This window comes from Natator depressus, chromosome 7 (assembly GCF_965152275.1).
Source record: "Natator depressus isolate rNatDep1 chromosome 7, rNatDep2.hap1, whole genome shotgun sequence".
NCBI lineage: Eukaryota > Metazoa > Chordata > Testudines > Cheloniidae > Natator > Natator depressus.
Genome location: NC_134240.1, coordinates 33988217 through 34002302, shown reverse-complemented (window position 1 = coordinate 34002302; position 14086 = coordinate 33988217). Strand labels below are relative to the sequence as shown.

The 14086-nt window shown below is 42.0% G+C and overlaps 1 protein-coding gene across 1 annotated transcript in view; it reads right to left on the bottom strand.

Moving 5' to 3' along the window:
• The window catches only part of PHF2 (PHD finger protein 2), a 140357-nt gene that overhangs the window by 67077 nt on the left and 59194 nt on the right, over positions 1-14086 (bottom strand). The window contains exon 2 of the mRNA XM_074958101.1: positions 1466-1551. Coding sequence (XP_074814202.1) covers positions 1466-1551 — 86 coding nt within the window. The remainder of the gene's footprint in view (positions 1-1465; positions 1552-14086) is intronic.

Here is a 14086-nt window from a genome sequence, read left to right as displayed (position 1 = left end):
GACACTCTACTTCTGCCACAGCTGCAACCACATATGTTTACAAGACTGTTGCAGTCGCAGCGTTTTTGATACAGCACCTTTATATCTACCATACTGTGCAATACTGACTGTGGGAGACATTTTGCCAAAGGCAGATTTTGTTAAGGAATGGAAAGCCAAGAATTAGAAGTTAGCTGTTATTTCAGCTCTGCTTGTCATAATTGGTATATTACTCTTGTATAGCTTCTTATTGAAGCAGCCAGTGGTTGAATTCTAAGATTACACACCCATGTTTTCTTATGTAATTAAAATTTAATTCCTGACTATAAACTTATGCTTCTTCTGTCTGATTTTTTTCCCACATTGAAAACTAGGTGTCTTCCATCATTCATAATTTACAGCCAAGCGGAAGCAAGAAAAGCATCAAATAGATTTTAACGTAACCCAAGAATTTCACTCAGAATCTAGAAAAATCATGCTTTATCTCCCACAATGAGGCAATGATTGACTCTGCGAATCTTCAGTCATACCACTTCTTTTCCAGACAAGCCATTTTATTACTAAATGATTCACTTTGAGGATGACTTGTAGTTATTTGTTTGACCTATTCCTGATGTATGTATGTCACTACAAATTTGAAAAATAGGCAGGGTGATGCTTTCAAACCCACCTAGAGGAAAATTAGGGTAATATTTTTCCTCTACATGGTCTTAATTGTAGTTTGTTGCATAACAGCGACAATCTCTGCCAACTGGTAGCATATTTATAATAAAATGCTTTTAAATTAAGCATTTAGTTTTTCACAATGATTGGGGAAAGGACATTCTTGTATAGTAAACAGAATTCTTTAATTCATTTGATCAAAGCAAAAACATCCTGCAGTTCTTTATTAGGTAAAACCCGCACTCACATCAGCAATCTTTTCATACAGGTGGGAGTTTTGCCTGAGAAAGAACCAGCTCCCCCAGTGTACCCTAAAATTTGAACCAAAATTGCCATTTAACCACATGTGCATGCCAGACATAATACAGTGTTTTTTATTCTTGTTATCAGACAACAAAAGCCATAGTATAATTACTATAAGTGACTGTATCAGATCTATCTACCTATCCAGGAACTATTACAGCCTGTACCTAAGTGCCTCGTTAATGGATTTTATCCTCAACACCTCGGTGAGGTAGGGAAGTGTTATCTTCATTTTACAGATGTGGGACTGAGCACAGGGTAGATAGAATGATTTGCCCTAGGTTACATACAATGACTGGGCTAGGCTAAGCAAGGGAATGAATTCACATCTCCCTGGTCCCAGTCCAAGTACCCCATCTTTGTTACCCTTACTATGTTTTGAATCCCACTATAGCAGGACTGCCATATATAACAGTAAGAAACACACTTAAATTAAAATATATCTTTTTATAACCAAAAATTGAGAAACTAGCCATTGCTTAAACTTGAGATGGCACAGGAATCAAGCATGTATACTTACAAGTAGACTTTCCATGGGTTTTCTCACAGTTCGGACAATGATAGATATCAATATCTGGTGCCTCCTCTTCTTCTACGCCAACACAACTGGAATATTAAAAAAAAAAAATAGACCATCCTCAGTCTGGCTCTAAAGGTGCAAATACACAAAGTGATCAAAAATTTTACTTTGCAATTAATATGCAGCCATGTTAATCATTAAGGGTATATCAAGGAAAAATGTAATGAACCCCTTTTGTATGCATAATGTCAGGTCAAATGCCACTGCAGCCTACACGGCTGGGCGAGTGCTGAAAGAGGTGTCTCCCAGACACTTGTTTGCCAGTTCAATACGGGCCTCCTTTACAGAGTGGTAGAGACTCTGACTAAAATTTCTTTGCTCCATTCACAAAGACCACTTTAGCTGGCTGGGACAAAATAATATTCCCATCTACACACAGTTCTGGAAATTCAATCCACCCCAAAGGCAATAAACAAAACACAAACCCTTTTACAAAATACTTACGGACAGTTGTTAGACAGTAGGGCAATGCTGGCAAGTGATAGGGACACAATAATATACAACATGCACAACATAAGTAGATTCCATCTCTGTTACAATGTCATCAAGAAGAGAAGGAAAGGGTGACACACAAAGCTCGCTGCACTTTTGGCTGCCAAAATAGGTTGTATTGTGGCAGCTGCTCGGAACACCCACTGAGATTATTTTGGATGTCACAACATATGTAACAATACAGTGCAGCCTGCGGGCACGCTGTGTGAATGCAATTCAACGGCAAACCAGAGCACTAGGAGGAAAACAAAACTACATTACAAAGGAATGAAGTACCCGAGATAAGAAGTTGTTGTACAGTCAAAGTGGAGAGCAGCCAGACAAATAATCAAACTCCACAAGGAGCAAAGGCAAACAGGATTTTTTTCATGCTTGTTCTGCCTAAAACAGCCCAGACTATGTAAGGCAAATCTGAAGCACAGAAAAGAGAACTTCAGTCCTCCATGAATCAGGCTGGAATCCTAAGGATACAGCCCCCCATTCCTTCTTCCATAGAAGCTGCGCTCAGGACCCAACGCTGGGGGAGAGACAAAGGTAGATCTATACCATCTTTGCCTTGATCCCCTGGGCTGCCAGGGACTAGTTCAGTCCCCAACATAAATTAGACAGTCTCAGGATTGCTCTAACGTACAGTAGTTACAACAGCCACAAAGGGCTGTTACACTAGCCAGGGATTGCCAGAGTGCCCTGACTGTAACCCTTCTGCGGGGTATGTCCCCTACGCCAGAGGAAGGAGGATGGGCTAGATCCAGGAAACTCCTCAGCTGTAGAGCTCCAGCGTGCAAAGGGGACATATTGTGGGTCAGAATCTGATCCACAATCTTTAACTGACTATTGGTAAAGCTGAGTGCATTCCTCCACTATAAAAATGAGTGAACTTCACTTTCACAGAGACAGGCAATAGGGGTTTGTCACAGCGCCATTTGTGCCAATAAAATTATGTTCTCCCAAGTCACTCAACTACAGCAGTACCAGCATGGGCCATCTCCTTGTAATATCTGAGGAAGGTGGAGAGTCTTACTAAAACATGGATGGAGAAATATTTGACTCCTAAAATGCACTAAAGCCCTGACCACACTAGTGTTTGCAAAAGTGTGCCTGAAACCATTTTTGAAACCCAGTTTAACACAACTCGCATCTATATCTAACATGATTACAAACCCTGTGACTACCACATTAAAAACATCCGCACCAGGAGGTGGTCTATAGCATGGCTTCCTCTAGCATGGTTATTGACTACCATCTCAAAAAACACTGTCCCAGTTTCTGCCAGAAATCTTCTTGACTGTTTTTCAACATTTGCACTAACAAAATGTGACTCGCTATGTGGACAGTACCCCAGGCTCATTCGGAGTTGAACTGTATATGTTCATCTAAGCCCTGCAACCAAAATAATACAAAACATGCTTTTCTCCTGAAAGAACCCTAAATAATGTGAATGCTAAAAGTTATAATAGTGCAAGGGAGAGGAGAAGTGGATCCGTGCAAAACAAGTTCTACCACGTTAGCCCATTTGTTTGAAGGTCCAGTCCCTGAGTTGTACTGCTAGCATTATCTGGTCGGTATGGCGATAAAATTTTTTTGACTCCTGTGTAAAAATATAGATATGGCTGTATCTGTTGGCATTGCTCTAATACTTCAACAAATACAAAAGAAACTATCTCTCTAAACTGTTCACTTGGAAACCTACAGAAAAAAATGAAGGACAGGAAAGTTATCACAACAATCCAGATCATTAGGGTCAAGGATTTTACAAAAAAAAACGAGGAGTCCCTGTGGCACTTTGGAGACTAACAAATTTATTTGGGCAGGCAGAAAAATGCCAGATTAGCCATCAGAGAATTTAAACAAACCTCATAAATGAGCATAAGTAAAACAAAATTGTAGGATTCATATCTCCAAGAAGCTGCATCAGCTGCTTATGCCACTGCTTTCAACTCGTCAAGCTTAGTAAAGGTATGGATTAGGCTCTAAAGTGGTGCTTTGAAAAGTCTATATTTAGCTACGTTAAGCAGCCCAGAGCAGGGGAAGCTACTTACCTTGCTTTATGAAGAGGTATGAAAAGCTACTAATAATGAGGCTAAGGCTTGAGGGCTTGAGTGTATGGAGGGACCTGTTGCTCTTATGGCAACAAGTTATTTAAGGAGAATCAAATAGGCAAATAAGAATAATGTACAGCAAACAGGATCAGGCTTCACCCTCACACTGACCCTAGATAAACAGGGTATCTGATGACCTTTCAGTCATGTTGCCTCACAAAGGGGCTAATCAGTTCAACTGATTCACCTAGAGTTAGGGTGACCAGACAGCAAGTGTGAAAAATCAGCACGGGGTGGAGAGGTAATAGGCGCCTATATAAGACAAAGCCCTGAATATTGGGATATGTGGTCATCCTACGTAGGGTATGGTTTCTGCACAAGGTGTGCATATTTATATTTACTAAGGCTCAGACTCTGCCACATTCATCGCATGGAGCAGTACCTTACTCCAAGAGTAGTTCCACTAATGAGTAAGAGGGCAGAATCTGGCCCTAAAGTCCCAGAGTGCCTTACTGCAATGATTCAGACAACCTTTATCCAAACTCTGGGCTACTTTCGGAACCCCTTCCTCTCACTGAATAGTGCCTTACTCCACAAATAATCCTATTGACATCAACGGAATTATTCATGGGGGAAGGTACTATTCCATATGAACAAAGCCCTCCATTCAAGACATGTAGACACCACCACTCCCTAAAACCTCGTCTACACTATAGAAGGTTAGTTAAAAACGGTTCCCTCCAGTGCTGCCAGCAATTCAGCTGCACTGACTTACCCCCTGTAATCTCATTTTGGCTAAAGAACTTGACTGTAGGGATGGGAAACCCATGTAGATTTCAAAAAGTTTTGCAAAATTAATATGGGTTCATTAACTGCTTTCCCTTTTAACACCTTATTTTTCTCAAGAGCGATGTCATTCTTTAAAAAAAGTGTTTTTCTAGCTAAAAGAAACCCTCTGCTCTGTAGAAGAGTCCCCCTAAAATGTGGATGGCATGAGTGCCTGCTGTGCGCTGTATTTATTTTTTCATGAGCATTTTTTCTTTACCCCTCTGAGTCTTTTTGCACAGTCTCTTTGTATTTGTTTGTCATGCTTCTCCCCCCCTCCCCTCAAACTCTCTTAAGAGTAAAACACATTTCGCAGTGCTTGGGTCAAACATTTGACCCCACACATACAGCGATCAAGTGGGTTCAAAGTTAAACAAAGTGAGATCAGATGTAACAAGTGTGGTATGGTAGCAGACTACAGCCAAAGGCCATGCTATAGTGATTTCCACATCAGTCTATTGCTATGGAGCCTGGACATGATAGCACCAACACAAAGAACAGTGGCACCCTTGACCTATTATGCATATGAAGAGATGCAAACAAATCATACATGAGAGGTTCTGCAAAGCAACTGCAAATTCGGCACTGAAACAATAGTTATAAAAACGCAGCCAATGCTGAAAACAGCACAGGGAACTGGAATCCTAGCCCATATCCTGGGATCGCAGCAGCTGCCAGCCTCCTCACTGTCTGTTCCCCACTTCCAGAGGCTATGACTGCAAGGGGGCCACAAGCTGGCTTCTCCTTACTCTGTGCAGTTCCGCTCCTTTAACTGCCTGGGCTGCTTGCAGCTGAAGTCCAGGAGCTGGTTTTCAGAAGGGATTCAGGGAGGGCGCAGACAGCAGAGTAGCCTCACAAGAAGGTAGATGAGAGTAAGGGAGCAGAGCACTGCTGTTTCCCAGGTTTGGGGAGGGAAGGAAGGGACAAAGCCGTCTCTGAGGTGCTGTTCCTTTAAGGGAACAAGAAGCAACAGAGGGTGCAACAGCAGGAGGTGTAGCTGGGAAGCAGCACTCTGGGCAACAGCAGATTTATTTGACTCATTTGGGTTAGTGGTCTGAGAATCAGTTTTTAAAAGCCTATAGACACTATGGAACAGTATGTTCACTTCTCAGCAGGATTCTCTCAGCTCCCAAATCACACACAGAGTACCATGCAGATTACCCTTCTGAAAGAGGCCTTTACAAGTGTGGTACTGTTTGCAATGCAAGGACACCTAGGGTCCACCTAATTATCACACACAGAGCCACTTGTGTGTGCAATTAGGCACCTACTACAATTGTGCACACAAACACCATGAGTGCATGCCCTAATAAGGTATTGTTAGATTCCCCAGGCAGTCCCCATTTCTCTGGCTTATGAGCTGTCCCTTGCTACATTTTTGCAATGGTGACAATTACAAAGATTTGCAGGACTGGACATGTCCTCCTTTTGGAAGGCTCCTGGTTCCCCAAGCAAATGCAGAGAGAGTGAACTTTTAATTGGTGAAGGATCAAGAGGAGGGAAATAAATGCTCCTGCGATGTCTTGAAAAAGAACCTCATTCATTGTGACATTGATATTAACATGTGAGATGCTACAGCAGTAAACATGTCAGTTGGGGACCAAGGAAACATCTGGTGCAGAAAGTTATGATGATGCAAGGCATGCTAGTCAGGCAACAAGACAACAGGGTTCTTCCCAAGCAGAGAGAGAGAATCTTATAAATTCAGCTAAAAATGCTATTCCATTTTCTTGCCCAACCTGTAGAAAAGCCTGCAAAGATGGAAAAGGACCTTAACCATCTATGTGTCCAAAACAGTTTCTTGTTAAACCAGTCTCCTTTAGCATGAAGGACAACCAGACTGGGGTGATTTTAATCAAGGCAATTTAAATAAGTGACTTAAATCACTTGATTTAAAAAAATATGTTTAAAGTTTTAAACCATACTGGCACCTTGTAAAACTTGTTTGAAATTTGTGCTACTGCATCTTTCAGTTAAAATGTAAATGATGTTATAGGCAGGGTATCTTATTTGAATTGTACAAAACTGCTGTAGGCAAAAAATAAAACCGAGAAAATTAAGCCCCTGATCCTGCAACCATTTAAGCAGGTACATAACATGCTTAAAGTTAAGCAGATGCAGAAGTGTTGCAGGATCATGGGCTGAAATTGTATTTTAATTAAAAATTTCTCTCTTAATGGTACAAAATCTTAGTCACCTCAAAACAAAATTGCTTCAGTGTTAACAACAAAAAGTTATTAGACTTTCAACGCACTAACAAAGCTACTGTGAACTTTTTTATACAGACCCAAATTTTTCAAAAATATTAGCCGAAAGTTAGGCTTCTAAACCCATATTTAGGCACCTACGCATGGGATTTTCAAAAGCACTTAAGTGATTTAGAAGCACAAATCCCATTGACTTCAAACTGCAACCCCATCAGAAGAGTATAGTCTAGCCAAAGCATTTCAGCTTTCCTGACTCGAGGAAGCTCAATGTACTGGAAGGTGATGCTGGTTGCAAATATAGCATGAGTGATTTGCTTGTCAATTTTTTGAGTTTGTGGTGTTTGCACAAGCTGTGGACAGGTCTTTTTCAGCATGGTAGCATTTTAAATCTGAAACTTAATTTAAAAACTATGTAAAATCTTATATTCTACTAGAATTCAGAAATATAGACACAAGTAAAAAATGTTACCAATTTTAGCAACATAAATAAAAAGTCTGAATTTAAAAAATCTTTAAATAAAAAAACCTGATTTTTTTTAAACAAATTCATATTTTTATTCACCCTTAGGACAATTCTTGGTAACAAAACCTGCAAAGCTACATTACGTTTTAGAGCTTTTAGCACAGAAGCGGGGCCTTTAAAGTAGTCTTATTACCTCACCCCCATTCTAATAAAGCAATCTAGTAAAGAAATAGTGCGACTTTTTAGGACGCTCACAGCTCACTTTTGAACCGGATATATTACAGTTGCCTCAGAACACACTTACATGTGTCATTTTCACCTGTTCACTTTCAGATGTGATCAGTCTCTTCTGATAAGTATTCTATTACACTCTAGTATTCCCTGGTACCAATATTTGTCAAATAGTTTGTTTGACAATTTGGGGGGGGATTTTTTTGTCACGTATATTATTTAACTAGCGCTATAAGATGATCAGGCAGTATTCACTGCATCAGTTGTTGAATAAAGTGTTCACGATTTTTTAATTTGACTAGCACAAGATGTATAAATCAATACAAGCCTCTTGGGTCTGTATTCTGCTAATTTAATTAAAAACTTATTTTTAACTCTTTTCTGCTTTACCAAAATAGGACAAAAGGCCTAGAGACTTTTAATGCTGCCCTAGAGCAGGCACTTCACTTTTGTATTTCACAGCACTCAAAAAATATGTGTGTCTTGTTCTCACACTGAATCAGCTCCCACCCCCAAGTAGTAACACTGAGGGTGCTCCAGCCTCAGACCTTGGGAATAACCCAGCATGACACTGGTGGGTAGTAATGCAATAACACTTTGCAGTTCAATAGCAGCTTTCATCCAAGATTTCAGAGTTGCTCTACGAACATCAATCAATCCTCACAGCCACATCCTGGTTAGGTATGTATTACCCTCAGCTTATGGACAGGGAAACTGAGACACAAAGACGCAACAGTACAAAGCAAGGCCCCAGTTCTGCCATCAACGTTAATAAAAATCAGTGACAAAGCCTCAAGCGTGCGCTCATGGAGTCTGGATTCCCAGAAAACCCAGGAGATGGAAAGGTGGTGGTGTCAGACAACGTTCCAGCTTACCTTTTTTTTCTTTTTAAACTTTGCGTGGAACAAATGACTGCCAGAGTCAAGTTTAAAACCTCTGAATGCAGCCTCTCCCACCCTCTGCCCTCCCCCTCATCCTCTCTCTGACTCATCCCCTTAGCTCCATTCGACCTTTCCTCTCCCATTCACTGACTCCCTCTCCAGCATCATTCTGGATTTCTCCTTCAAACTCTTCATTCATCCTCCACTCACTTCCTCTCCCTCTTTCAGTGCCCCATTCCCTCTCTCTGCCCTACTCTTACCTTGGGGGAGCTAGGGAGGGCACCTAGAGGTGTATTTGCCCAGACTCAGCAGATTGAGACCCATTTTCCCGTCTGCTGCAGCAGGAGGCACTGTTCTCAGGCCTGGCTAGTTTATATGGTAGTGAAGGCAGCACACATGGGTAGGCTGCTCAGGGCCTGGTGCTGGCTCCCTAGCAGCGGAAGGGCTACGGGGCCATTCTGAGCAGCAGAGACTGAGCCCTGTGTGATGCATGCTTGAGAGCTGAGGACACAGCTTCTCACCACATGGTTTAGAAAAGTGACAGCAAAACAGACAAGTGTGGTATTTTTATTCCTAGTAAAGGTGGTGATCCATAATTCACCTGAACTCCCTCCTATCTAATAACAACACAGGATCTAAAGGCACAATGTCCCTGCAAGACATTTATCATTCACTGAGCAACCGTGTTCTTCCTTTCACTTGTAGCTAATGTGAAAGGTAGGATACTCTTGCCAACAAAGGTAGGGCTTTGTTGGAACACCACACCTATCCCAATTTCAGAAGCCTCCACCTGAGCTATAATAAGAGTGGAGCGAAATCAGGATTTCTCAGAAGTAGAAAGAATCATGATTTATCCTCCCATGTTTTATGGTTATCCAGCACTGCCACATCTACTTGATCAAACTTTTATTACTCTTTTTGATCAGATCTGACACTGTATGAAATTTCAGCAAAACTGAAGCATTTACTTGAATGCCTAGTCAACCTAGGGAAAGCTCTAACTTGCTCAGATGCAGAACTTTTTCAGCAAGGGCTTGCTTTTTTATCCAGTTTACCAGACAGGTTGACACACTGATTCTCACGTGACCGAATGATGACATCTGCAAGTGCTTTAACCATATGTCAAATACCATAACGGAGGCAAGTGATGTTATAGAATGGAAAGAAGAATGAGGATGGGAGAATAGAAAATCCAAACTATGGCCCAATTCAGCAGACTATTTAAGCACATGTTAATTTTAAGTGCATAAGCAAGCCCATTGACTTAACTGCTTTGCTGAATCAGGCCTAAATAAGAGCGAACTCTGAATATACCAAGTAATCAATATTCCATTTAATTGGAAGGGGTATATACCTTACAGATGAGCCAGTGTAGGGAGAAAATACATTTGGAGGTACAGATTTCAGCAACTCCCTCATTTCAAAACAAACTCTATCCCCTGAATCCACCTGTCAATGTTTGTGCTAGACAGCTGCTTCAACGACCTGCTAGAACAAAGCCATATAGAGCACATAAAATCTGTAAAATCCAAGTCTCCTACGTGCTAATCAAAAAACAAAACTGACAGGCAGGATTTCCAAGAGAGTTAGCATATTAGGTTCAATGTCCAGGTGCCCCCTACAGTCTGATATTTTTAAGATTCTAATGCCATTGCCATCTGCTGCTTCGTCTTTTTGCACCAAGTGCTGAACTCTGACCATGCACTCCCCGTCCCTTGCACCTGACAGGGCAGCAGCCCTTGGACTGGTTTGGCGAACGTTCCAGGGGAGAACAAAATGCATCCAGGGTCACCCTGATATCCTGTTACTTTCAATGGACCATGAATGGGATCATGGCAGCACATGAGCGAACCCAGAAGACCCGGACCAGGAGATGTGGAGATAAAAATAAACTATTTCACAGTACTGAGCACGGGACTAGGAGCCAGGAGTTTCTACCCTGTTTTACACCAACTCCCCCGCGTGGTCCCAAGCAAATTACTTAACCTCTTTGACTCAGCTTCCCCATCAACAAAACAATGGTACTTGCCTGCCTGCCTCAAAGGGCACTGTGCAGATTAACTCATTAATATTTGTGTAGGGCTTTGAGGAGAAGCTCTAGGTAAATGCTCAGTGGTGCAATTGAATAGTGCTCTTTTAATTGCTTTCCTTTAGTGTGTGGGCTCCATTGTTTGGAATACTCTTGTAGGAGTTTGTAAATAAAACATTTTGTCCTTTTCTACTGCACAAATCCTCAGATTTTCAGAAGATTTCCAGCAGCTGCATGATCTGGCCCTTGGTTCATGTAGGGACAGAGCCTCTTTCATTGCTCATTGGAACCATCAAATGATGTCAGCATCACTCTGTGTTAACCAGGTATATGCTACTGTATAGCCAGCAGAGAGAGAAGCAAACGTTGCTTTTTTAATAGCTGTTTATTTTCTGTAGTCTCAGCAATAATAGCAACTTTAAAACATACATACTCAGTATTTAGAACTCGGAGGATTTCCCCCAAATCAGATTATAAGATCTTTCAGGCAGTTCATTTTCTGTTTTAAAAACTTTGACTATGCCTCTTTGAGTTGAGGGTTTTATAATATAGTAAAGGGGCTGGAGGGAAAAACAGCACAATGTATAACTAACATGGATTATTTGTTGCTATGCAGTGTCTAAGGGAGTATACATTAAGGCATATCAACCTCAGACCGGGTCTGCGCTGTGGACATTTCCAGAAAAATTCTCACCGGTGTATAGAGTGATCCAGGTGAGCCAGTGTTAGCACAAGCAGGAAGCATGATGGAGACAGGGCTCTGGCAGCCGGACCTGCTTTTACCTCCATTTCAGTTAAACCTGCTGAAAGCTAGTCTAAGCAAAATGGTGGTTAAAAGCATGTCCCATCTACCTTGCTGGCATATTTCCTACACAAGGAATATGTTTTTGAGCTAAGCAGCCATGGTCCAAATCCTGGGAGGTACCAAGCACCATTAAAGTCACTGAGGTCAATGGGAATTGTAGGTGTACCGTTAAAAAGTACTCCTTGTCTCTAGCACGCGCTCTAAAAGGTAGGCGGGCATTGTTTGCGTAAAGAGGCACAACGTTATTGCTACTGCAGTTTGCTCCTGGTAAATACAGGTGTGTGTTACAAAACATATTCAGAAAGCAAAGCTAGTCAGAATGCAGCAGCCTGCTTGGTAAATGGAGCATCGCAGCGTGAGAACATTCAAGTGGTGCTTTGTAAACTGCACTGGCTGCCTGCAGGTTTCCGAGTGGAATTTAAGGTGCTGGCGTTGACCTACCAAGCCCTCAACAGCCTGGGACTTACTCCTGGGAGAGACCGCCTCTCTCCCTGTGACATACAACCAAAGCTGATTGCGCAGGGGGGAGCTTTTCCTTTGGCATATGCTCCCCCTTCTGTTGACTCTTCAAGCACCCTGTAAGACTCATTTTGGAGGGAGCCGTTGGGGAAGGAAATGCTGGCCATGGGGGAATGTTTAACAGAGGTGGGGGAATAGGGATATTGATTCATTTTTATTTTATCTGCACTCTGTGATTCACTGGGGATTTTGAATGGTAGCCGTGTTAGTCTGTATCAGCAAAAACAACGAAGAGTACTTGTGGCACCTTAGAGACTAACAAATTTATTTGGGCATAAGCTTTCGTGGACTAAAACCTACTTCATCAGCTGCATGGAGTGGAAAATACAGTAGGAAGATAGATATATATATAGATATATAGTATATGTATACATGATGTACTCTGTATATATCTATCTTCCTACTGTATTTTCCACTCCATGCAGCTGATTAAGTGGGTTTTAGTCCACGAAAGCTTATGCCCAAATAAATTTGTTAGTCTCTAAGGTGCCACAAGTACTCCTGGTTGTTTTTACTGGGGATTTTGTTATGCATTACAGGGTTGCTGCCATCTTTCTTTCATGTTTGCAACTGTGCTTTAAGCTGACTGTCAGGGATGCCTAAAGTATAAGACAACTTCCCCTTTTCATTTTAGAAAAGTAACTTACTAAAAAGCCATATCACAGTTCTGTACAGAAATGGAAGCTGGCGTGAATGACAGAGAGGAGCTGCTTGCGCGGCTTCTTCCTAGACATATTCCTTTTAGCCAGTTGTACAAGTTGTCCTATCTTGGATACCCTTTATTCTTTGGATGACTGTACCACCTTTTTTTAAAAAAAACTTGCTCACAATTGTGGCATGTGACAGAGAATTAGCCCTTTGGGAGACAGCATGATTCACTTGACCTCTATAAAACTATTTGTGAGACTAGTTGAAATCAGGACCTTCCTGAAAAACAAATGTTACAGCCAAGTTAAGCTATTTGAAGAATTATTTTAAATTGCAAAATGGGATCTAACAAATCACATTATCTAAACTGATCTATCTGTGGCATTGGTACAGACCCCATAAACTACAGTATGCAGGCACTAAAATACACTCTGTATCTATCCGTGTATCCTGAATAAAGACATACCAAGGAAGATCTAAATATTAAGCTCCTGAGACCCAGTGATCTGAAATGCCAAACAGCTTGAAAGAACACCCAGCTGCTCTTACTGATTTTCTAAAAATGATAACCCACGAGAAACAGTGTCTACAGCAAAAATCACAATAATAATTTTGAAAAACATGGGTTGAGTGTTTCTCAGCAGGAGCGATACAAGCCACGAGGAGAGTTAAAATAACAGCGGATACAGGATCAAAACACTGACGCCAACAAGCCCTTGAATTTCATGTTTAATGTAGTCAACAACATCTATGTTGTTCAAACCTGAATCATAAAACCAGCTAAAAAAAAAGTCCACCGCTTCCAGCTTATAAAGGTCCACAGCAAATAAAGTCTTAGCGCTCGTTTCAAACCGGGCCCAGCCCCTTCTTCCCAAGGGGTCTGTCTCCCCTCTTCTAATTCAAGGACTCTTCTACTCACCCTATGAACGCAGCTTTCAGCCCTTTCCCATCTCTCCGCTCAGCCCCTCCTGGACTCCTTTGGGTTGCTCCCTGCTCCTTCCCAGGCCTCCCTGACCAGGAGTCTTTCCCTGCTCTTGCTCTCAGCAGGACTTCCCAGACCTTCCGACCTGGATTCTGCCACTGGCTCACAGTGTCCAAGTGGCCCTCCAGACCCAAGCCCTCCGGTCAAAGGTCTCCACAGGACCCATCTGCTCTCTGAAGCAGCTTCCTTTTCCTGCTCCCTTCTGGCTCTTCACAGAGTCCAGCTGACCTGCATTAAGCCTCATGGAGAGGTTGTTAATGAGGCACAGTTGGGCTGGACCTGTTCCCTCTCAAACTGCCAAGTCTACCCTGTGACAGGCCCTAAGTGACTTAGGAGCCTAATGTCTTGTCTACACATTTAGTTCTCGGTCAGCAGGGGTGTGACTCTACCCACATGAGCCTGCTGGATGGCCCCTGCTGACGCGTCTGTGCTTTGATCTA